The sequence below is a fragment of the Anolis carolinensis genome, chromosome 4 (assembly GCF_035594765.1).
Source record: "Anolis carolinensis isolate JA03-04 chromosome 4, rAnoCar3.1.pri, whole genome shotgun sequence".
Taxonomy (NCBI): Eukaryota; Metazoa; Chordata; class Lepidosauria; order Squamata; family Dactyloidae; genus Anolis; species Anolis carolinensis.
In genome coordinates this window covers 120,829,855-120,854,509 of record NC_085844.1, presented here as the reverse complement: position 1 = coordinate 120,854,509, position 24,655 = coordinate 120,829,855, and the positions used below count along the sequence as shown (strand labels likewise).

Genomic DNA, 24,655 nt, shown 5'->3' with positions numbered 1-24,655 from the left:
TATACCAATGTGCACACAAATACAGCATACATGTGTAAAATGCACATTTATATGGCAGATGTGAGAAGCAGAAAGAGCAAATGTTGAAAAAAATACACTTCTCCAAATATGGCTTATACAATGCCTCTATTCATTTCAATGGGCGAGAAATGAAGCAACGCTGAACTATAGCAATGTTTGCTCACTAATTAGATTTTTTTTTCTGTATCAGGAGCAACTTGAGAAACTGCAAGTCACTTCTGCTTTGAGAGAATTGGCCGTCTGCAAGGACATTGCCCAGAGGACACCCGGATGTTTTGATGGGAGGCTTCTCTCATGTCCCCGCATGGAGAGCTAGAGCTGACAGACAGGAGCTCAGTCCGCTCCTCTGATTAGAACCACGGACCTTTCGGTCATCAGTCCTTCTGGCACAAGGGTTTAACCCACTGCGCCACTGGGGGCTCCACTAATTGGAATGCAGTGCTATAAATCATGGTGTTTGGTTTGTGCTGCAGAAATAGAAAAGCCAGCTAACAAAGATAGGAGAAATACATTAAAAGGTGATTTAAAAATTAACAGTTAGAGCTTCAAGAGACAGTTATAAAGCAACATATATTTCAATAGCTTTATATTTGGTTAGTTTTGTTGTAGACTATGAATTATAGATTTAACATTTGATAATGAGAAGCAATGGCATGAGTAGGAAATATAGAGGTAAAGGTAAAGGTTTTCCCCTGACAGTAAGTCCAGTCGTGTCCGACTGGGGGTTGGCGCTCATCTCCATTTCTAAGCCAAAGAGCCGGCATTGTCCGTAGACACTTTCAAGGTCATGTGGTTGACATGACTGCATGGAGCACCATTACCTTCCCACTGAAGCGGTACTTATTGATCTACTCACATTTGCATGTTTTTGAACTGCTAGGTGGCAGAAGTTGGGGCTAACAGCGGGCGCTCACTCCGCTCCCCGGATTTGAACCTGTGACCTTTTGATCCGCAAGTTCAGCAGTTCAGCGCTTTAACACGCTGCGCCACGAGGGGCCCTAACAAATATATATGCCATCAAAATAACCATGTGTTCATGCACATATGTATGAAACAAAGAGGGAAAATGTACACTGTAATAACATGTACATCAAATATAGGAAACCAGTGTAGCTGCACATTCTAAAGATGTGTATGTGTATATTTGCATTTGTACAAAAATACACGATAAAGGGGCAGGGGAAGCAAAGGAGGTAAGGATATGTTTCAGTATGTAACTTCATGAGTAATGTAATGTCCCAAGCAGGGTCAGAAGACCTGCAAGCTCAGTACTTTTTCTCTTTGGGGAGGAGATACCAGGGAAACTGAAGGACAAAGGTAGTATGGAAATTTGGAATTATGACCTCCAGCCTTGCATTTTCTAGTGAAAGATTTAGCTATGCTCTCTAGGGAAAATGTATTTTCAAAGGCATGAATTGCCTTCTAAGTCAACTCATGGCTAACCGAGCCTAAAGTTTTCTTGGCAATATTAATTCAGATGTGGTTTGTCATTGCCTCCCTCTAAAGGCAGAAAGCGGGTTTCAAAGGCTAGGCAAGGATTCAAACCCAGCTCTAATGCCATTCTATATCAAATTATGGTAATAGAGTTTTTATATTGGATGAGATCCAGACTTCAATAGAATTTGAGTTAATGTCATCAAAATGTCTACTTTAAGTACAACTAAACCTGGCACTAATCCTGTGAGCAAAACAAATGCAGTATAGCTGTTCCCTCAACTTCAGAATCTGAAAAAGGGGCAAGAGAAAGAAGTAAGTGGAGGTGGAAGTCCCATCAGACAATTGTTTTTGGAAGTCACCTTGGGTCCCATGCTGGGAGAAAGGTGGCATATAAATTAAATAAAAAATAAAATAAAATATGGAGTTCACTGCTTCCGGTTCAGGTTTTACAGAGTATTTTTAACAATAGTCTCTGTAAGGAGTTCAAACCTGACCTGAAACTAAATGGCAAATTGAAGGGAAGAGGGAACGAATTAAAGTTAAGATGCATTGATTTAGTGTGCACTGATTGAGTGAATATGCATTTGATATTAAATTATGGCATTTGAGGGACAGTAAAGTTGTGATCAAATATTTGTGAATACCTCCAGAGCTTGCTTTTGGAATTTTTCAATTTCCTGTCTCAAATTGTCCCTTTCTTTCTGTAAACCATTTATCAGACCCTGAAGTTCCAGGGTATGCTTGCTGCTTGTTTGTAGTTGACTTCTGAGATCAATTATTGTGGCATTTTTTTCCTCATCCACTTCAGTTTTTCCCCTTCTTAGATCATCATACTCCAATCTTAAATTGCGCAGCTCTTCCTCTAACATCAAGTGTTCTTTTGTAAGGTTTTCGGTAAGAGACTGAAGTCTTTCAATTTCTATCTTGCACTCATTGAGGCTTTTGCTCTTGTCCTCAATCGCCTTCTGCAAGTGCTCATTGCGCACATGGGCCTGTTTTAGGTTCTCCTGTTCTTGGACCATCTGGCGGCGCAAAGTTTCAACCTCTAAAGTGTACTTCCTTGCCTCCTCCATGTATCTTTGCTTATCTCTCATGTGATTATCTAGCACCTCTCTTTGGTGTCTCAAGTCATCTTCACTCCTTTTCTTTATAATTGAAACCTCCTCTATCTGCTGAGTGAGGTTTGTGATCTTAACAGCTTGATCTCTGAAAGACCTCCTCAGGGTTTCTAACTCCTCCTCCACCTTCTTCTTCTTGGAAGTTTCTTCAGCTAGAGTTCTAGACTGCCTATTCAGTTCCTCTTCCAGTGTGTGTTTCTGATGCTGTAGGTCTTTTACTTTACTCTGAAGCCTTGTGCTCTCTTGATCTTTCCCTTTTTTGTCTTGGGCAAGTCTTTCGTATTCGCTTTTTAGCCGCCCCAGCTCCTGCTCCTGCCCTTTCAACCTGCTGATGGTCTCTGTTGCATTGATGTTGACCTTCTCCAGATCAAATTGAACTCTTTGCAATCGAATATTTTCCTCCTCCATAGATTTCCTCTGATTTGTCTCTGCTTCTAACAATTTTCGCAGCTTTTCAATCTCTTTATTTTTCTCTTTAATTGTTCTTGCAGAGTCATCAAGTGACTGTTTGTAACGCATGTTCTCATCTGAGTATTTCTGGACAGTTTGCTTGAACTCAATTTCAATCTGATGCTTCTTTTGCGAGATTTCTGAGCTAATGGCTTTTTGTTGCTGAGCACTTTCTTCTACTTGTCTAAGGTTTTCTGTGGTTTGGCTTATTGTCTTTTTCAGTCTCCTAATTTCCTCACACAAGCTCCGATTTTCTCTGATGACATTGTCAAGCTGTGTTCGATAATTATTGCTTTCCTCCTCCTTTTGCACTGTCACCTGAGTTATTGTGGTCTTTGTAATATTAATTTCAGTCTCATACTTGTTCTTTAAACTAATAATTTCCTCGTCATAACTGTTCCTTACCTTAGCCAATTCATTCTCAAGTTCCCATCGATTTTTGGCCTCTTCCTGCAGCTGAATCTTTAATCTTTCAAGCTCCTTGGTTCTTTCCTGGATGGTTGAAGCAGCATCCTCAAGTGCCTGCTTGTACTTTCCGTTGTCTTCATTGCGCAGCTGGATAATCTGTTTCAGCTCCAACTCCAGCGTTTGCTTTTGCTGCATCAACTCTGAGCCACATGCTTTTTGCTGCAGAATATTCTCTTCTGCCCTCCTCCGTTGATCCGTAGTTTCTAGGATGGTATTGTTGAGGCGGACAATCTCATCCTTCAGGTCTCTATTCTCTCTCTGGAGCCGATCGATCTGTGATCGGAGGTTTTTGGCATCATCTTCTTTCTGGGATGCTATTTGGTGGATGGTGGTCTTCTTTATGTTAATCTCTGTTTCATACTTGTTCTTTATATTACTCATCTCCTCATTAAACTGGTTTCTTACCTTAGCCAGCTCATTTTCATACTCCCTCTTCCGTGTCCCCTCATCCTGGAGAAGAACTCTTAATCTTTCTATCTCATACTCCTTCTCCTTGACGATCTTCTCAGTTTCTATCTTTTGGCGACCAAGGCCTTCTTTCTCATTCTGCCTTGTCTTCTGTAGTTGGTCAAAGTCAGTCTTCTGCTGCTCATATCTGTCTTCTAATAGCTTCCTTTTCCTCTTCTCATCTTCAATCTCATAGGTCAGTCTTGTTATTCTGTCATTCAGATCTTTTATTTGACCATAGCATTTGTCCAAGTTTTGCTTTGCAGAACTGCCATCCATTTCAGCTTGCCTCTTCATCTCTTCCAAGCTCATAAATTTGGCTTTCAGCTGAGAAATTTCCAGTTGGTACTTCTGCAAGTTTTGCTCCAAAAATTTGTGCTTATTGCTGTTGTCAGAATTGGCATCTCTGGCCAGTCTCAACTCTTCCTCCAACAGTTCTATTTTGGTGCTTTTCATCTGCAAAGTCAAAAATGAAAAACAATTAGCCATGACAGCCAATTTTACCATCTACATATATATATATATATTAAAAAACCTAAGCAATATCTTTTCATGTTTGATTGTAACAAACCTTGGGCTCTCTTGTGAACCCAAACGAATCAGACTCTGACATAGCCCAGTAACGTTAAACATAAGAAATTATGATGTCTGGAAAAAACAGAATAGTGCATGTTTTTGGAACGAAATCCTAGTTCTGAAAACAGATTTGCAGGTGAGGTGTGTAAGACACATTTACTTCCCTTTAGATTTATTTTTAAAAGACAAGGGGATATATCGATGTGTTTCCAAACTAACAATCTAGCTGACTGTATCAACTCTACACTAAAAATTGGTCGATTGGAAAAAGAGTTGCACAAAAACTATTCAATTTGTCACAAATGGCACTTTTTTGTTATAAACAGAAATGTCATGCACCACACGTATATGCCCCATATCATGCTCTCATGTGCATGGGGAAAAGCTATGCTTCTTCAGTAGAGAGTGAAATGTATAGCAGGAAAACATGGTTTTAATGGTGGAAACCATATATTAACTAAAACAAGTGTTAGAACGTATTGGAAAATAACTGTACCCAGTCTCTGGGCACATATCCTTTTGGCAAATGTGAATCTCTATGAATATGTGGAGACCACCTTTTGAAAACCACTAGTCAAGAAAAGCATGGCCTTATTAGAAGTCAACTCTTTGAACAAGTGATATTCACAAGCATTCATGCAATGGCACACAGGTAACTCAGCTGTTAATCTGAAGAACTATGTCTTTAAACTGCCAAGGACAAAGACATGCCACTACAAAAATATATTTGGTTACCAGAGGATGGTTGTTTCTTTGAAGATGAAATTGTAGTTGTAGTTGCCCAAAACATATTCACTCCTTTTAAAACATTTTAGCTTAAAATATACACTCAGAGTATTTTTTTTAAAAAAGTCTTCTTTGAAGAATAACATTTCTTGTTTACTCATAAATATCTTGTATTAATCACCATACAGGCACATTTCTTATTGAAGTTCAATTACAGATGGGATGTGGCTTCTCTGTGTTGAGTACACAGGGTACCATTTTAATTAATAGTCCATAGTCTTTAAGTATACTTATACTCACTTAAGTCCATAAGCATACTTCTCTATTGAAGTCCAAACGGCAACATGCATCCACCTCCACTGAGGTCTGATGCAAACATGCATCTACCTCCACTGAGGTGTGGACACATACGCCTGCTTTCATTGAAGACCAAACATAAACAGAATACAAAATGGAGTCCTGAGTCTGAACATCCTTAGTACAATCACATGTCTATAACCCTTCCAACACCAAACAAGTACAGTCAAACTGGCAAATCAACATACACATTGAATGCAGGTTATGCAGAATGTTGTGATTGCACTAATGCTATTATTATTACTATCATAATTTTTTTTAAATACCACCCTCCTCTACAAAGCACCTACATCAGATACACTGCACATTTTATAATTTTACAATGCATAAAGACAAAGTTTACCTTTAAGTCTTCCAAACTCTTTAACATTTCACTCAAGAACTTGTAATAATCTCCTGATCTTGTTAGAAGCTCAATGTATCGAGTCTGAATCTCAGCAGCCTGAGGGAGAAAAAAAACAAGAACGAAAACCCATGAAGCTCCATCCAAATACCATAACTAGAGTCTGAAATACAGTAGAGTCTGACTTATCCAAGCTTCACTTATCCAATGTTCTGTATTATCCAACTCAGTCTGCCTTTTAGTAGTCATTATTTTTGTAGTAAATGTTGCAATGTTTTGGTGCTAAATTCGTAAATACAGTAATTACTATGTAACATTACTGGGTATTGAACTTCTTTTTCTGTCAGTTTCTTGTAAAACATGATGTTTTGGTGCTTAATTTGTAAAATCATAATGTAATTTTATGTTTAATAGGCTTTTTTCTTAATCCCTCCTTATTATCCAAGAGTTTTGCTTATCCAATGTTCTGCCGGCCCATTTATGTTGGATAAGTGAGACTCTACTGTACATTTAAAAAATTGCAGCCTCATAGAAAACCCTGCATTAAAAGTGATTCTAGGTTGTACAACAGTTACTTCACATTTTGTTTCTATATATCACGCTTCCGCTTTATCATGTAGGGATTACTGCTGGTAATCCCTACATGATTGCACTTTTCCTTCAGAACTGCATTTGGACCTTACAGCTGCATTATTGAAGTATCAGTTAAAACCAACACCCTGACCAAGAAGATGTCACCATGGAAGATAATTAGAATATCATGTAAGGAAAGGCCAATACCTCTTGCAGGATGAGTCCTGAAGGAGACTGGACCACAGTCCGCTTGAGAGGAATGTTCAGCAAAGTCTCCAGTCCTGAACTATATGTAGCAGCCAGGAGTTCATAATCCTGAAAATGAAAAATAAGCAGACACAATATAATCAGCAAAGATTTTTGTTACATGTTTCCTGGCCTGGGCTTTTGAGGACCCCAGGACAGAAAATGAATCCCAAACCATCCTTTCAAATGAAAAAAATGAAAGTTGGAAAGCTAAAATGGGTAAAACTTTTAAACTCCAAAATATAAGTGACAATGAGATGGGAATGGCTTGGAAGAGATATTGTATTTTCATTTTATTCCCCTCAGAAGAGATCCATGAGGAGATCTTTATCACTGATTTATTAAATGTTTTTCTGCTTTTCAACTTATGCACTAGAAAGTTTTTAGATCCACCAGAGTACTATGGATAAACCATCAGAAATATATCAGCTAGTCATGGGATCTGTGTTTTGTAACTTTCATTTTCCCAATAACTAAGTTTAGAAATAGGGGTGTGAAGGGTGAAAGAGATTACTCTGGCATTAAGGAAACTGGTAGGATTAAGTCCTTGTATTAAAATTAAATTCTTAATGGAAAGTGTTCAAAATAACTGTACCTTGATTGCCGCTGAGCACACCTCTGCATTCTTGACCACTTCTTCCACTCTGTCTCGCTTGCCTGTTACTTCGCTGTGTAAGTTCTACCAAAACCAAAAAGAAAAACAAAGCAAAAGATTTTAATCAGATTCCCAGCAGTCAAAATTACCTGGTTCAGGAGACAGGCAAGTACCTTTCCATTTACTCAGTTCTATCTCCCCAAACATACTGACTAAATCAAGATTTTAACTTGGGACTAAAGTCAAGGTCTTCCACCCCATCTTTAGCCACTAATATGTCAATAGGTATTCTGGCCTGATACTAACTATGAATTATCAGTGACAGGAAATATGCACCTCTTCCAATGCTGCTCGACAGCAAATCCCATCATTCTTCACTGCTAGCTAAAACAGCCGATACGTGCAGTCAAACAATATTTGAGCACCACTTGATTCCCATCCCAAATTATGGCTGAGATCCTGGATCAGTAGCATAATTTCAATATAGTAGTTACATTCCTAATCCAGCCCTTGAACCCCGTCCCTAAAATCCAGTCAGCTGCCCTGTACCTATGAGACTAGTACCCACTGTTTCACCTACTTACACCCAATGAAATATGTCCTTTCTTGGAATTTTCTAGGTCCTCTAGGTGATTCTATGGTATGTTTACACCAGAAATTATCATAAAGTTGCCCTGGAAGACCGAGCAAATTTCCAGAGAGGATACCACTCTAGCAATTTCTTAGGTCCTCCAACAGTGGAAGTTGTTCATTTCATCAGGTTTTGCTGTTAACCAATTTTTTTTATTTCCACAATAAAGTTCAAAAACCTATTCCTTGCAGATAAGAGGCTGTACGGTAATGGAGTTCTGTGGTGGTGTCACTAGCCTCCTCCCACCAATAGATAATAGTGTGTTAAAGAGTTGTTACTGGACCCAAGGAAGTCTTGCACTGTCACTTTGCTGATTTATTCTGGAAAATAGGTATACTGTAGCGCACAAAACAACAATACCTTTTGTTCCTGCAAGTATCTCATGACAGTGCTAACATCTCCCAGTTTCATGCTTTCGATAGTATCCTGCCGGCGCTTGGCATCACCAATCCATTTGTTCAAAGCCTGGTAGATATCTCGGTAGGTTCTCAGCTGCTTCACCTGCTTTTCTAAATCCCAAGACCTACAAGACATGTATCAGAATATCAGGCTGTCTTATATTGATTTGGACACTGATCTATTTCATTCTACCTATGATGACAATCAGCAGAAAATTCAGATGTAAGGCGGGTTTCCTTCACCTCTTGTTTTGGACTGATGATACCAGGAATTATGTCCAGGATTTATATACAAAATATGAGTTCTAGCTCTGAGCTACAGCCCTTGACTAATAAAAGAGGCATCAATTTTCCTCTTGTGAGAAACCCATGGAAAGGCTTCACTGAATACAAGTGTATAAGATATTTAGAATAGATATTCACATATAATTTGTTTCTTAAAGAATATCTTCTTTCTGAAATGCTTTCAGCTGAAAAGCCCAGTACAGAAGTATACTTTCAGCTCATGTAATCAATGTTCTCACAGTTCAGCTCAAGAACAATTTTGGAAAAATTAGGCAATATCAACTTTAGGTTACCAACGTTTAATTCAAAATTGGTCCTGAAAGTCAATTTCACAGATTTTCTATTGATTAGACAAACTTCTCCTTCAGATGATGTTGAATTACATTTTTCCATCAGCCTGCATAGTAAAAAGTGAGGCAATCCAGCGTATGTAATTCAACACCAGAAAGGCTACAGATTGTATGTTCTTCCTTTCTGCAATGCAATTGTAGAACTCACAAAACCTTGATTCACACTGAAGATTGTATTTCACTATAAAACAAGGACCACAGGGGGAAAAGCACTGGGAAGCAATAACAAACCTGTCATCTATTTGCTTCTCTACCCTTTGCCAACGGTCTGTCAGCTGGTTGACTTTGTCCGTGTACTTTCCAAGATCTAAACCATACAGAACATATGACTGGGATGATTGGGAGTGAATCTGAAGGACCTTCTGCAGCTCTGCTTCCAAAATGCTGAGCAGGGACTTCTTCGCGCTAAGGTCCGCTTTCATTTTCTAGAAAAACAAACGTACACCATCAAAAAAAAGGTGATTCAGAATGTATATTCTAAATCTCTGTACGGTTTAAGAAAGAGCAAGTTGTCTTGTAGATGAACACACTTGACTTTCAGTGAAAAATTCAGGTCAGAGTCGTTCTTTGTCTAGATCAGGCATGGATAAACTTCGGCTGTTAGGAATTGTAGGAGTTGAAGTTCAAAACACCCGGAGGGTCGAAGTCTGCCCATGCCTGGTCTACATATTAAGAGCCTTAGAGACATAACAGACTTTTAGAATTGGAAATGACTACAAGTGCCATCCGGTCCAACTTCCCTGCTATGCAGGGATACCCAACTATAGCACACCTGAAAGGTATTCATCCAACCTGTATTGAAAGATCTCCAAATATCGAGAGTCTACCACTCTTGAAGGTAGTCCATTACATTACTGGAAAATTCTTATAGTAAAAAAAGTTCCTCTTAATGTTTAGGTAGAATCTCTTTTTTTGTTGACTCTTTAGGTGGAATCCCTTTTCTGATTACTGCATCTTGGGGGTAGGGAACGAATGGCTCACTAAAGTGCACAGTGAAGCCTCAGCTCCCATCAACCTATGCTGTCAGTAGCAAAAGTTGGTGGGAAGTGTAGTCCAAGAACACCTAAAGGGCCACACATTCCCCACTTCTGCTCTAGGCACTGTGAAGACTAGTGGGGGAAGCAGAAGTGAGTGAGCAGCAAACATCAGCTTGCTACCTGTGAAAAATGAACTAGGCATTTTAAGAGATTTGCCTTCTCATTTGGGGTGAACCCAGCCAATATCATAGAATCATAGAATCATAGAATAGTAGAGTTGGAAGAGACCATATGGGCCATCCAGTCCAACCCCCTGCTAAGAAGCAGGAAATCGCATTCAAAGCACCCCCGACAGATGGCCATCCAGCCTCTGCTTAAAAGCCTCCAAAGAAGGAGCCTCCACCACGGCCCCGGGGAGAGAGTTCCACTGTCGAACAGCCCTCACAGTGAGGAAGTTCTTCCTGATGTTCAGGTGGAATCTCCTTTCCTGTAGTTTGAAGCCATTGTTCCATGTCCTAGTCTGCAGGGCAGCAGAAAACAAGCTTGCTCCCTCCTCCCTATGACTTCCCTTCACGTATTTGTACATGGCTATCATGTCTCCTCTCAGCCTTCTCTTCTGCAGGCTAAACATATGAGTAACTGGTTCACTGTTCCTCACCAATAAAAAAAAAAGATTGCTCGCTCTCACCTTTAGGCTGGCACGGTAAGCTTCCACTTTGTCTGGGTCCAAAGAAAGGGTGTCCTCTTCAGTAAGCCTGACTTCAATAACTCTTATCACATCATCAGTTTGGAGAATGGCCTGAAGCAGTGATCTCAGTGCATTCAAGCTAAAGCAAATAATACATTTTTAAAAAAATCAAGCCTCCAAGTTATGAAGATAATATTTGTTTGATTTGCCCACTTCTAAGCTATGTTTTCTTGCATGATCAAAGTGGTCACAAAAAATAAAAGAATAAACATTACAATCCTTTGGAAACTTATGTAGAACTAACTTTCACGGATTAGGGCCTGAATATTCAGTCATCAGATCCTGACTCATCTTGGACACAAAGTAGGATCAGCTCTGGGTAGTATTTCAGTGGAAGACACTAACAAAGACCAGGCTGTATTTCAGAGGAAGGAATTGACAAAAATGCCTCTGAATATTCTTTGTCTAGGAAAATACCATGAAATTAATTGGGTCGTGATAATCAATAAGAAACTTGAAGGCACATACACACACTCTTCATTGATCAGAACTGGATTAACTTAGGAAAAGAAGTGAATAAAGTTGCATCACAGGACAACTACAATCAATAAAATGCATCAGGAAAACGGTGAAACAAATAAGGCATGGTCCAATCCAATCACCACCCTGGCCATTTTAGAAAGATTGTAATTTTGCTTTCCTTTTTCTGTACACAGGAGGTATCAACAGGCGGAAAAAAATAGCTAGTGCTTATCTAAAACCAGAAGCAACTTGCAGTTTCTCAACTTGCTCCTGACACACACACACACAAAAATCTAAAACATTAATTAAAATGGCCAGAATAGCATAGCAGTTAAGAGCATTTGCTAACTGAGAACTCTATGGGTTCATAAGGTTCATAAGTGGGCCTTAAACATGAAAATCTTTTATGCAGCAATTGTAGGAACAATGGCTGTAATATGAAAGTTCCTTGACTGCAATAGCTGATACTGGCTCAGTACCAGTTTGTTCATTACTGCACTCTGGCATCCATAAATGTGGAGCAGTGATAAAGAATATATGCAGCAAACCAAAAGTCCAATTTGATAGGATGAGGGAATCTGAGTTTATTGCTGCAAACTGGGACATCTGCATTATCGCAAGTGGCTTTGCATGATTATTTTACTGAAGACTTTTGATCTCTTTACTGCAGAATTTTAGTAACTTTGCTCAAACTATCAAAACACCTAAAATATTTTTAAGATCTTCTCAAAACATGTCTTAAAAAACAAGACATCTCTGGAATCGGAATAACCACTAAACACCACAGGACCACTTGTCTGATTCCTTACCTGTCCAAATAGCCAGCAGAAACTGCATTAATATTTTCCAGTTTGCTAAACAAAGCATTGATTTCGGATTGCAAGTAGATATATTTTTCAGATCCTCTAAAATTGGGAAGATAATCATTCTGTCTGTTGAGAGCCTCTGCCATTGCCTGGGATTCATTTTGTACCCCCTGAGAAAAGAAAAGAAATATATGTACTGTAATCTACCCACACTTTTAAATGACTAGGAAGATAATTCACACAAATGCATATGAACCTAGTTTTGGTATAGAACATGCCTTTCTCAAAACATATACATAGAGAAAAGGGCTACCAACAGCCATTTGCTACAATAGTCAAGTCAAATCTCTCTGTAGAGAAATGTGAATGTCAGATGCTGGAAACAAGTAACAATTATTAACAACAATAATGAGCCATCAAATGTAATGAACACCTTAATTATGAAGGTGCACATTACAAAAAAAAAAAAAAAGGATTTGCCCTTGAATGTAATGCCCAACTGTTCAGGCATAGCATGTTAAGGAGACAAGCAGAGTGAATGAGACCATTTGGGAACCTATGTCACTCCATCAGCTTGCCAGCCTTGCATGATTCCCAACTGGCATTCGTTCTGTTGCATTCATTCTAAATTTATCCTCTATCATTTAAAAAAACACCCCAATAAGCTGATTGCCTCTAAGAGAATATCTCTAATAAGGTTTTTAGATGTACTATATTGTGCATCAGCCTGCACTCATGTTATAATTTTGTGTAAGGGCCAAGTAAGTGTAGATACTATCAGCTGAAAAATTTCAACAATGGGTGCATCTATATATTGTAGAATATAATTCAGTTTGACACCACTTTAACTTTCCTGGCTCTATGCTATTGAATCATAGGTGTTACTAGTTTGGTGAGGCATCAGCACTCTTTGGCAAAAGAAGGCTAAAGACCTTGTGAAACCACAGCTCCTGAGATAGCACTGAGTAAAAGTGGAGTCAAATTGCATTAACTCTACAGCACAGATGTATCCTGTGAGTCCCATTTTGATGAAGAAAGGAATGATACAAATTTGATTTCTTTGTCCTTGTGGTTCCAAATTGCTAATGCTTGAGAGTTTGTGGATGAAGCAAAACTATAAAGAAGTGAGGAGAGGAATACAATCTTCTAGTAATCCCCAGGAAATGTAGCTGCATTGTTTCACAGAGCCTCTTTGTAGGAGTATAAATATGTAATGCAAAATAAGCACATTTGTTTAATTCAAAATATCTCAAGCAACTGAAATAATGCATGTCTTCTCAGGTTTTTTTAGTACAGAGTACACACATAATCCTAATTACACCATAGTTGTCACACCATCTTTCACATCTCCTTTCTGACTTTTTTTGAACAGGAAATACATGGAACTCAATGTGAGATACTCTAAGTAAACTTCACTCCCCACCCCTGCTCATACTGTAGTCCAGGGATAGCAATCCCATTTTCATTGAGGGCCACATCAGCCTCATGGTTGCCTTCAAAGGACCACTGAATCCATGGACAAGAATCCATGGAAACAGAGAGCATTTTTTTTACATAGTGGTCAGTGTTCTTTAATAGTTAACCTAGTTTGGAACCCCAAATGTTATTGAGCAACAACTCTCATCACTTTTGTTTATCCATCATGTGAACAGGGGATGATGGAATTGCAGCCCAACAACACTTTCGGCTTTGAGGCAGGGAAAAGGTTAAAGGACATTTTAAAGTCACACATCATAACCACAAGCCTTTGTATCTAAATTCAAACCCCACTGTTCTGACTAAACAGAACAAATGCAGCCTTCCAGATGTCACTATATCACAACTCTCATCAATAATAAGTCCAATAATGAGGAGTATAGAAGTTGTAGTCCAGCACCTGGAGGGCCACATAAAATGACATGGGGGGCCAGATTCACTTCACAGGCATTGAGTTTGACACATGTGTCGTGGTAATTCTTGTCATCTATAGAAAGGAAAACTACACTCTGATCACATCGTACAGCTTATAAGCAGAGCTTGGAAAAGTTACATTTTAAAACTCAACTCCCACAATATTTTCTAGCCAATGGCCATGCTGGCTGGAGAAATCCTTTGAATTTTGATCTAAAGGTAATTTGCCCAAGCTTTGCAAGGAAACTATATGTGCTCTCAGCTTTGTTCTTTCTTTTGTCTGGTCTTGAAAAATAACATAAAAGGAAGAAGAGGAGTAGTGACAGCAAGGATCTCAAGAACATTTTGGCTTTCAGAGCACAATCGACCTCTGCAGTGTAAATCATGCCTACCTCTAATTCACAGATTCTCACAGACAAATTGTGAGAAGCTCCTTGATCCAGCTGGAGAGGTGTCCGCTGCACCATTCGGAGCTCGCAATTCTCAATCTGGCGCCGAAGTTTCTGCAGCTCCATCAGCAACCATGCCTCTTGCTTCTCCAGTTGAAACCGGTCTGGAACCTGAACTTGATTGGAAGAACCCACGTGAATTACTTCAGTCGGCACAACTAAAGAGTGGGAAGAAAGAGACATCGTCAAAAGTGTTAGAACAAGAGAAAAACAGATTTCAGGGCCTGCTTTCTTAAAATGACAACCCAAAATCTAACAACTAGGACTTCGTGCAGTTGACAGATGCTAAGAATGTTTAAAAAATGAATCCAAGAATTTCTTTGGAGTAATTGACTTGAATTCAGATCTCAGTCCTTCTGCAAAAAGATCCAATCTTCACCTCTCTGAATTCAGAAAGACAACTGGAGGATAAGGGAAGCGATGATGCCATTTTGAAGCTAAACAGCTGAGAATTCAAAATCCTTACTTCAGAGATCTACCAGAAGTTTCCAATCTATCTTCTGCCTGATCCTGAATTAATAGGAAATGCACTGGATCATTTTTCATGTTTGAGAAAGTAAACTCCTATGAATAGGGGAGGCACACAACATCACAGCTGATATTATGCTCTGGCCACAGCACTTGGAACAGGCTTGTTGTTGTGTGCATTCACATCATTTCCGACTTATGGTGACCTTGGATGACTTTATCATGGCCTTTCTTGGCAAGATTTGTTCAGAAGACATTTAACAATGTCTCCTACAACTGAGACAACATGATTTGCTCCAGGTTACCCACTGGGTTTCCATAGCTGAGTGAGGGTTCAAATCTTGGTCTCAGAGTCCTAGTTCAACACTCAAACCACAAATATAGGGTGACTGTCCTCAAATGCTAAATAGACTAATATTTGTCTTCCCTTCGCTATCATCTGGCAAAGTACATGAGCTGATAAAGGCTGGGCATACACCAGATAGGATTCTACCAAATTAGTAAGTATTAGTCAATAACTGGGGGTCTCTAGTTACTTGCAGGCCTGTATAAAAACCAAACATCAAGAACTTCTTTGTTAGATCTTGCTTTCTTTCTCTCTCTTTGCAAAGTTTGCACAATGCTGAAGCAGAGCTTGGGAAAATTTCTTTGACTGAACGACAACTCCCAAAATACTTCAGCTAGGTAGAGCAGCAGGCCATGCTATCTGAGGAACACTGACTGTAAAAAGCCAATCACTGAGCCGAATGCAAACTCTTAAAGAACTATTATGGCCTATCTGGTTCTTGCAAATTTTTCCATAGCCAGACAAAAGGGAAAAAAATGCTGGGCTGGGCAGTCACACATGCTGTGCAATCAAGCCGTACAACAGCTGGAGCCCATACTTAGGGAGAACTCACTTTGTTGAGGTTGTTTCTGCTGCTGCTGCTGTTGTGGTGGCAGCTGGATGACCAAAGTCTGGTAGTGCTTCTGGGCATCCGTAAACTGGGTCTGGATCTTTCTCTTTTCATCATCACCAAACATCTCTGAGCCCTGGCTGTTCCTGAGGAACTCATGATAATGGATCTCCAAGTCGTCTATGACACGCTGGTAATCTTCTCTGCGCATTGTCTTCAGCTGAAATGAACAGGCAGGAACAATGTAAAGAAAAGCAACCAAATCACGGAGTGGGGGGAAGAGACATTTACACAGTGCAGATTCTGCCACAGTATGCCTATATTTTAAGGTGTTGTGTGAGCACAACTTCCATCCGCCATAGTCAACACAGTCACTGAAGATGAATAATGTGAGGGGATTGTTTTCAACATCAGGAGTAACTCATACTATTCACTCCTGCTGTTGATGAATGGCAGTAAATCAGAAAGGTTATATTTCTTTATAGGACTCAGAATGGCAAATGGGTTAACTATGTAGGTTTATATTAGAAGGAAGTTTCCAAGGAATGTGCAGATAAAAGGAATAGGGAGCTTTGGGGACAAAAGCAGAACTGCTTGTAAATCACCAGCCATGTTATCAGTAGAGACAAGACATGAGAAAAGGCAGATGGCCTTTGTACAGGTTGGGATGCATACCCCTAAGCCTTGTAATGTTTGTGGTTTCCTTGCAATGTCAATAGTGAAACAAGTAAAAACATGAATTTACAAAGACTGCATGATGGATGCAAACTTGGTCATGCTTAGGGTAAATCCAGTGAAATCAATGGAACTTAAACATAATTTAGATATTGGTTGCAAATTAGTAAGAGTGCAAATCTATATACCCTGTGTCACCCAAAATAAGACCTACCCTGAAAATACCTATCATGATTTTTCAGCATTTCTGAGGATGCTTGAAATATAAGCCCTATTTCAAAAATAAGCCCTAGATATAGTTCATTTAAAAAGTCAATTTGGAAAAATAAGACTGCCCATGAAAACAAGCCCTATTACATCTTTTGGAGCAAAAATTAATATAAGACCTTGTCTTATTTTGGGGGAAACAGGGTATGTCCTCTCTCTTGAAAGTAAACTACACATGCTGAAAGTACCATTTTTTTTTCATAATGAACCAGAAATGCAGGAGTTATCGCTCTTTTTGTATCTAGCTACCTAGAGAGGTGGGTGCTTTCATGCCTTCGTACCATTCATCTTCCCTAGGTGACAATTTATAAACACTAACATTATTTCCTAACAATAACATTAAACATCAGACCAGTTTAGTTCACTTGGTGGACTAATACTAGTCTGTTCCCATTCTGACATATTTACAAGTTATTTGACATTTCAAAATTGCATTAATTTATTTAGTTTATTTCTACGTCACCTTTCTCACCCCAGAGGGGACTCAAGGCAGCTTACAAAATTCAGCAAAAATTCGTTTCCCCTTTTAGCCCCCAACTTCCCATTACTGTGCCAATCAGACTAGGTTGAAAATTCCAGGTTCTTTGAACAGCATATTTGTAAGATCATATATATATAGAATAGCTATTGCATTAAGGGTGAAATTCAACATGACTGCTCTAGTCTGTAGTCCTCAGTGAGGAGACAGATAAAATCAAGTTAAGATGAGGGAATCCCTTCCCCCTTATTCCTGAATGTATGTTGTAATGTCCATTTTCTCTCACTCGTTATCCTTTCTCCTCCTATTCTAATCGATGGCATAGAATGGAATTTCTTCAGGATGCATGTTCCTTTGTTTTAAACCCAAGAAGAAAGACTTCATGGTCATTCAGTCTATGTCTCACTCTAGTTGTGTGTGACTCAGAGAAAACACATCTCTAAAGATTTTCCCTTTTGTTTGGACTTAGAAGTAATGGAGTTAGTTAGAAAACCTAAACGCAATCTTTCCTATCAAGAAATGTAGTTCTTGATGAGGGGAGACCAATGGGTCATCTATAAACTTCTATTAATTAGACAACAAAATGAAGCTCATTTTAAAAAATCTAAACCAACTATGACAAGAAGGCATACAATTTTCATTGTTCCAATATACGCAACTATAAGAAACATGCCAAATGGATAAGAAGATAGGCATGGATTGGAAAGGCAATAAAATAGATATTTTTTCCAGTCTAAGGAAAAACAAATTAGAAAAGTCTGTCACATATTCAAATTAGATACAGAAGTACATCTAATCAAAGACTGAATGATTAAATGGTAAAGGAATATGGGTCATAACATCGACCTAGACAAAGGGGAACAGATGTGGAAAACAAAGATTAAATTCACAAGATGTTATGGGCTATGACAGTGGTTCTCAACCTGTGGGTCCTCAGATGTCTTGGCCTTCAACTCCCAGAAATCCTAACAGCTGGTAAACTGGCTGGGATTTCTGGGAGTTGTAGGCCAAAACACTTGGGGACCCACAAGATGAAAACCACTGGGCTAAGAGAAAATTTATATAAGATGATGCATAGATGGTACATGATGCCGGAAAGATTAGCAAAGATGGAACCAAAATTAGAAACTGTTGAAAATTTCATTGAAAAGGGAACTTTTTACCATATGCGGTGGACATGTCCTAAAGCAAAACAAAAATCTGAATTATAATTCATAAGAACATTGAAAACATCTTAAAACATTAAAGTACCACTTGAGCCAGACGCCTTTCTGTTGGGATTTACAAATTCAACACTACCAAAAATGATACTAACTGATGCAAGGATTATTTATGCTTATTATTGGAAAGAAGAAATTCTCTCCCAAGGCTTATAGATTACAAAAAGGTTGGATATGGCAGAGATGGAAAAACTAACTAGGCACGTACAATCACCAGATCCTTTCAAATTTGAAGAAGAATAGCAGTCCTTTATTGACAATGTAAAAGGGGAATACGAAAATATTTGAGTTTTTACAACATTGAGGGGAAACAAGTAGTACAGGGATGTAGGGGTAACAAGAAAAGAAAAAAAAGAGAAGTTAGTGACAAGAATAACAGGATCCCCATTCATATCCAGGAGATTCTAGAAAGTTAATCTACCAGAGATAAGAAGATTTAAGACAAGGGTAATATTTTGATTATGAAGAAGACAGCAGAGACAGGGTAGGAAGCACTACTTAGTGCTTTCAATTTTCCATTTCCCAACTTTTCTCTCTTTTGTTTCAAAAAGCTATACACCCACTTTTCTATCCTTCTGTTTTAGATTAGAAAATAATTTTTCTCTTTTTTCTTTTTTAACATCATAGAAACTTTTTTGTACTAAATAACGATAGAAGACGAAGCTGTAAGATGTTAAAAATGCCCCGTTCTATATTCACTCTTGTACCCTTCCCCATTCCTCATGTCTTTGCAATAAAATTATATGGGGGAAATGTAATTATGTTTTAATAAACTTTTGAAACTTTTTAACATTGAATTCTGCACCTGAAGTCTTTAAAGCCTTTGTCAGACAAATTGTTGCTTTCTGCTTGTTGTGAGCTAAAATGCTCTTTTGTTTTTAAAATGCTTTTGCTGTTTTGGGGAAATTTCCCTAACAAAGGTCATTATGCTTCAGGAATCCACCATCATTTGTTTTTTGTCTCAAAGGACCACCAAGGACCATATCTTCTCTTCAATTATAGTAATCTCATTTTTTTTCAAAGGGAAAAGTGAGAACCAGAAACATACTTCCAGTTTTTTAGGGGTGGCTGTATACACAAATGGAAGAAATATTCCAAACACACCAATGCAAGGCGTTGTTTCACAGTGTATGTATATGGAGAAACAGTGTATAATCACTGCTGTTGTTCTTTATAATTTAAAGAACCAGGAAACAGTAATTAGCTTAAAATTATATAGAGTTGGAAGAGACTGCAAGAATCAATTATACCCACGAGAAATTGAGTTAAGCAAACAGTTGGAGCTGCAAAGAAAAAAAGATTGAGAACTTCTGCACTGCCTGAACTCCACACTCGACACCTACCTTAGCAATGGTCAGTGCCCTGATCTTCTCAATGTCGATCAAGCAGTAATGCCAAGACACCAAGCTCTTCATGTTGATGTAAAGCTGATTCCAGAGAGCCATAATAGCATCATAGTATTGTTCAATCCTAAGGCGCAATGAGAGGGATACACCTGTTCAAAAAGCACCTATAATTCCTAGATAATAAAGTGACTATCATTTCTGGGAAAACCTACACAGGAAAGAACAGATGTGTTCCACCTCAACATGGACATAGAATATTCACAGCTGTAATCCTCATGACTCCTTGGGTCATGATGCTATACTGTGTCCCATGAGAAAGGCTTGAGTGCACCTTAAATCAATACGCTGCCATGTTGGATACATTCACTTCAATATAGCATAGTGTGAGAAGAAGCTATACAGGATTGAATTTCTGGTCTCCTACATTAAAGTAACATCATCCCAAAGGAGGGAATGAAGAAGCTCTACATCAGTGGTTCTCAACATGTGGGTGCCCAGGTGTTTTGGCCTACAACTCCCAGAAATTCCAGCCAGTTTACCAGCTGTTAGGATTTCTGGGAGTTGAAGGCCAAAACACCTGGGGACCCACAGGTTGAGAACCACTACTCTACATTCATGTCCTGCAAGAAGAGCATGACAATCCACATGCCAAGAAATATTATCCTTGCACTCGGTTTACATCATTCTATACCACTGAACGGACTGTAAGGGGCTGATTTTTACTTCAGTCCCAAAACATCTGAAGGATGTTCAAAGAGAAATAGTTTTTTGTGTGTGCACAGATTATCTATAATTTTTTGCACACTGAGGAAAAGGTTCCTTTAATGTGATTTTAGAACAAAACATTACTCCAGTTATCAAAAGTGTGCAGAATATAGTCACAATAGCCTGACAACCTTAGGGTGCCAAAAAGTTAACTTCAGATTAACTGGAATATGCTGCAAATCCTGAAAAAAACAAATTCCACTTGCAGAGATAATGAATTTCTAGCCCTTGTAAATGTGGGAGGCTTGTAAACAAAGAAAGCAAAGGTGGTGTACATGCTCAGAGCAGCATTTCTCACCTAAAGACAAAGTCATGGACATTACCCATGAGCCCTGAGATAGTCAAAAGGTAGATTTCAATACATATTGAGCTTCATATTCTAAAACCTCTGAGTACTGATCATGCTTGCTAGCAATAGTTAAAACCAGAAGCATTTGATGCCCTCCCACATCTGTCACAAATAATATTTGGATGAGGATAGTAGACACGAAGGCCACAAACCCACTCTTTCAGACTCAATTAGAGGGCTTTAGAAAAGAGCTCAGCACTTCTATATGTAGTCCTACCTCATAGTTCAAACGGCAATAAATAAATAAATAAACTTTATTTGCATTCCGCCCTATCTCCCCAAGGGGACTCAGGGCAGATTAACCCTTTGGGATCTTGGATTAACCCTTTGGGATCTTGGTAAGTACTCACTTGGTTGCAAGATCTACAGCCAATGGGTTCAGGGGTGGGATAATGAGACTGACAGATGGCACCAGCATATCCACTCCTCCTGGGCCAGTCACATGCCACTTGCTGCGTTCACTATTATCTTTCAAAATGCATTCATCTCCTTTGCGCACTGTTTTCTGTGGAAAAGTAAGAAAAGTTATTGCAAGGATGAGTATCGCAGAATGCTGGAAATAGTTTTGGTGTGCATCAGTTTTTAATTTTAGGAATTTTAGGAAGTTGAATTTTCCCCAGTGATGTCCACGTCCAAAATCTAACTGTGCAATATTGTTATCTTCATACCCTCCCAACATTATTTCATTTATTCTTATGAAAATCGTATCCAACTAGACACCTGCAATGCACTATATAGTGCTGGTGATTTCTCAAAAGATATAACTGAGCAGATCATTACCTGCTGCCATCAGATCTGTCTATGTTGGCATTAAAATATATAATCCTTTGAAATTTATGAGTCTTTAGAAGACTCCTGGAAAGGTTAATACTTTTAATCTGACTTCTGCTTTTTGACAATATTCAAAGGAATTTTATATGGGGAACCTCTAGAAGATGCAGTCAAATCATATTAGGAGCAGATGTTTTATTGACCTGGACCCAAATAACAAGCTGATTTGAGGTAAGTGTTGGATGTCTGACACTCTGACACAACCTTGGATTCTTTTTAAACATCCAGGCATATATTGTTGCATTTCTGACTGATGGAGACCTGAAAGTGAACCTATCACAGGGGTTTCTGGGGCTGAAAATGTGTGACCCAACCTAGGTGGGTTTCCATAGCTGAACAGGGAATTGAACCTTGGTCTTCAGAGTTAAAGCCCAGTGTTCAAACCATTACACCACACTGATTTCTTATCAGTATCCATGAACGACACAAGTCTTACCAGATCTTGTTTGTAGTCACACAGTGCCCTCAGAATGATGGGCTTACTGCTCCTGTAGTCAGGGTTACGTGGCTTCAGTTGCACTATCTTCTTAGACTTATTCACCAAATTTTGCACCTGCCTCTTGTATTCCAGAATTTTCTCTCGCTCATTCTAGAAAAACAGACAAAACAGATTAGGTAATGTTTGTGTATGGATCTTCTTTGAATTAAAGGCAAATATCTCAGTGGACTTCTGTAGTAACTAAAATTCAGCATGCTAATAATGTATTGTATGCAGGAAGAGAACATTACAGAACTTTTTTTCGTGTCAGGAGCTACTTGAGAAACTGCAAATTGCTTCTGGTGTGAATTGGCTGTCTGCAAGGATGTTGCCCAAAGGACGCCCGGATGTTTGATGTTTTACCATCCTGTGGGAGACTTCTTTCATGTCCCCGCATGGGGAGCTAAAGCTGACATAGGAAGCTCACCCACTCTCCCTGGATCTAAACCACTGACCTGTTGGTCAGAGTCCTGCTGGCACAAGGGTTTAACCCATATTACAGAACTGAGATGCAATTATTAACTTGAATTCAATGAAGAAAGCTGGGGAAGATAAGTTAGCTTTAAAGAGAACCTAACCTAAATTCCTTAGCGAGAACCCAATAGACATAAATGCTAATCTATTGGATATGCATCATAAGCAGACTACTATTTGTAAATAAAACAGGCTGAGCTAGAAATTATTTATATTTATCCTACCAATTGAGGTTGAAATACACAAAGTTTTGGGTTTTCTTCCACAGCACACCTTGGGAAAGAACTACAGTGGGGCATTGTAATGCATTGGGATTTGGTTTCAAGAGTCCCCAAATCCATGGTTACCCAAGTCCCATTATATATAGTGCAAAATCAAAACTTGCCTTGGGGACATATTTTTAAAAAAATGTATGTTCATGTTATGGATGGTGGAAACTGTGGATGCAGAATATGTGGGTATGGATGGCCAACTGTATTCTACATCCTTCATTGATTAAATCAGCAAGCCCTGGAAAACAGGTGGAAAAAATTCACAGGGGTGGGATTTCTTTTCACCTTCTCACATTATGAGTAGGCAAAGCTGGGAATCCGAGTATAGTTGCGAGATGTCATGGCATCTCAAAAGATGGGCAACAGTACCTCTAACTCTTTGATCTGTTCCAGAAGAACTTGGAGGGACATGTTTTTATCACAGATGAACTTTTTCCTGATAGAATCCTGCAGGTTCTTCAAGTAATTTTCAGTTGATTGGGCTTCTTCAAAAAACTACACAGAAAAAAACACAAAACATGTCATTTTGCTTATCTGCTGCCGTTTGATAAGATCTGAGTGATCATTTACGTTGCACTATGTACTTTCTGTCATAAATACTGACAGTAATAATTGTCTGAGAACCATATTGTTGTATAGGCTTGCAGGATGAAAAATTGTTCAGATATTTTTTACAGATCAGTGATGAACTCTGCAAAGGTGCAGTGCACATTAACAGAAAGGGTAGGATATTTTGAAGAGCAAATGAAGGGATCCAAACCAAGGAAATCCTTAAAGGGTAGAATTATACTTTACATGGTTGATTTAGCAAGTGGTTCTTACTGCAAAAAAAATGCACTACCTGGCCATTTTCCTGAAAAAATGGCTTGACTGTAAAACAGTGGCTCCCAACCTTTCGGCCTCCAGGTATTTTGGATTTCTACTCCCAGAAATCTCAGCCAGTTTACCAGCTGTTAGGAAGTGTGGGAGCGGAAGTCCAAAACACTTGGTGGCTCAAGGTTGGGAACCACTGCTGTGAAATATCCCATGTGTGATGGCCTTTTCAATTATTGTTGTTTATATATGCTATGAACACTAGTGTATGGCAACCCTATTAGTAGGTTTTCTTCAGAAGATTTAGTCAGAGGAATCTTTCCATTGCCTTCATTTCAACCTGACACAAAGTGTAACTTACAAAAACTCACCCAATGGGATTCCAATTCTGGTCTCTCATATTTCTATTTTAAACATTCAAACCATTAAATCATGCTGGCTCTCCCTTTTCAGTTATACAGAATTGGAATGTAACTTCTAATAAACCTGGCATTACTACCTCCAATACATACCTGAAAGTAGGCTGCATTCTCCTTGAGGTGAACATCAATGCACTTCGTGATCTGTAGAATCCAGCTCCATTGTGTTTGCAGTGTATCCATATAGGCCTATAATTTAAAAAAAAATACAATTCATCCTCAAGTTTAACTGTATAATTTCATTCTTTTACTCATAAACAGCTTAGAAGGCAAAAAGAGTCTGCAAGTGACAGTTGATTGATGGCCCTGCTCTCTCCACGCCCAGCCGTCTAGCCTGTTGTTCTGCCCCACCTCATTTCTAGGGAAGCAGGAAAGGATCCACAAGCAAGAGACAAAGGTATTTCTCCCACAGGCTTCATGAAAACCAAGGTCTCCATAAACACACCATGATTATGCCTTACCTTTAGGGAGAACAATTAACTCCACTCAGAACTAAACATTAGTTGTTCTGCTAATGTAATTCCTTCCCTCAGTGACTTATTATGGAGGAA

The 24,655-nt window shown here is 38.9% G+C and overlaps 1 protein-coding gene across 3 annotated transcripts in view; it reads right to left on the bottom strand.

Moving 5' to 3' along the window:
* The window catches only part of dsp (desmoplakin), a 64,526-nt gene that overhangs the window by 5,361 nt on the left and 34,510 nt on the right, over window positions 1-24,655 (bottom strand). The window contains exons 9-23 of one of the 3 annotated variants that reach the window (XM_062977705.1): window positions 24,198-24,293; window positions 23,242-23,367; window positions 22,085-22,237; window positions 21,168-21,322; window positions 19,701-19,827; window positions 15,721-15,937; window positions 14,297-14,511; window positions 12,018-12,184; window positions 10,687-10,825; window positions 9,253-9,446; window positions 8,349-8,511; window positions 7,358-7,441; window positions 6,724-6,831; window positions 5,944-6,042; window positions 3,900-4,397 (exon numbers count right to left, since the gene is read on the bottom strand). In XM_062977705.1, the coding sequence (XP_062833775.1) occupies window positions 3,900-4,397; window positions 5,944-6,042; window positions 6,724-6,831; window positions 7,358-7,441; window positions 8,349-8,511; window positions 9,253-9,446; window positions 10,687-10,825; window positions 12,018-12,184; window positions 14,297-14,511; window positions 15,721-15,937; window positions 19,701-19,827; window positions 21,168-21,322; window positions 22,085-22,237; window positions 23,242-23,367; window positions 24,198-24,293 (2,541 nt within the window). Of the gene's footprint in view, window positions 1-2,102; window positions 4,398-5,943; window positions 6,043-6,723; window positions 6,832-7,357; window positions 7,442-8,348; window positions 8,512-9,252; window positions 9,447-10,686; window positions 10,826-12,017; window positions 12,185-14,296; window positions 14,512-15,720; window positions 15,938-19,700; window positions 19,828-21,167; window positions 21,323-22,084; window positions 22,238-23,241; window positions 23,368-24,197; window positions 24,294-24,655 lie in introns of all 3 variants that reach the window. The other 2 variants (XM_062977704.1, XM_008114975.2) reach the window with 2 other exon arrangements.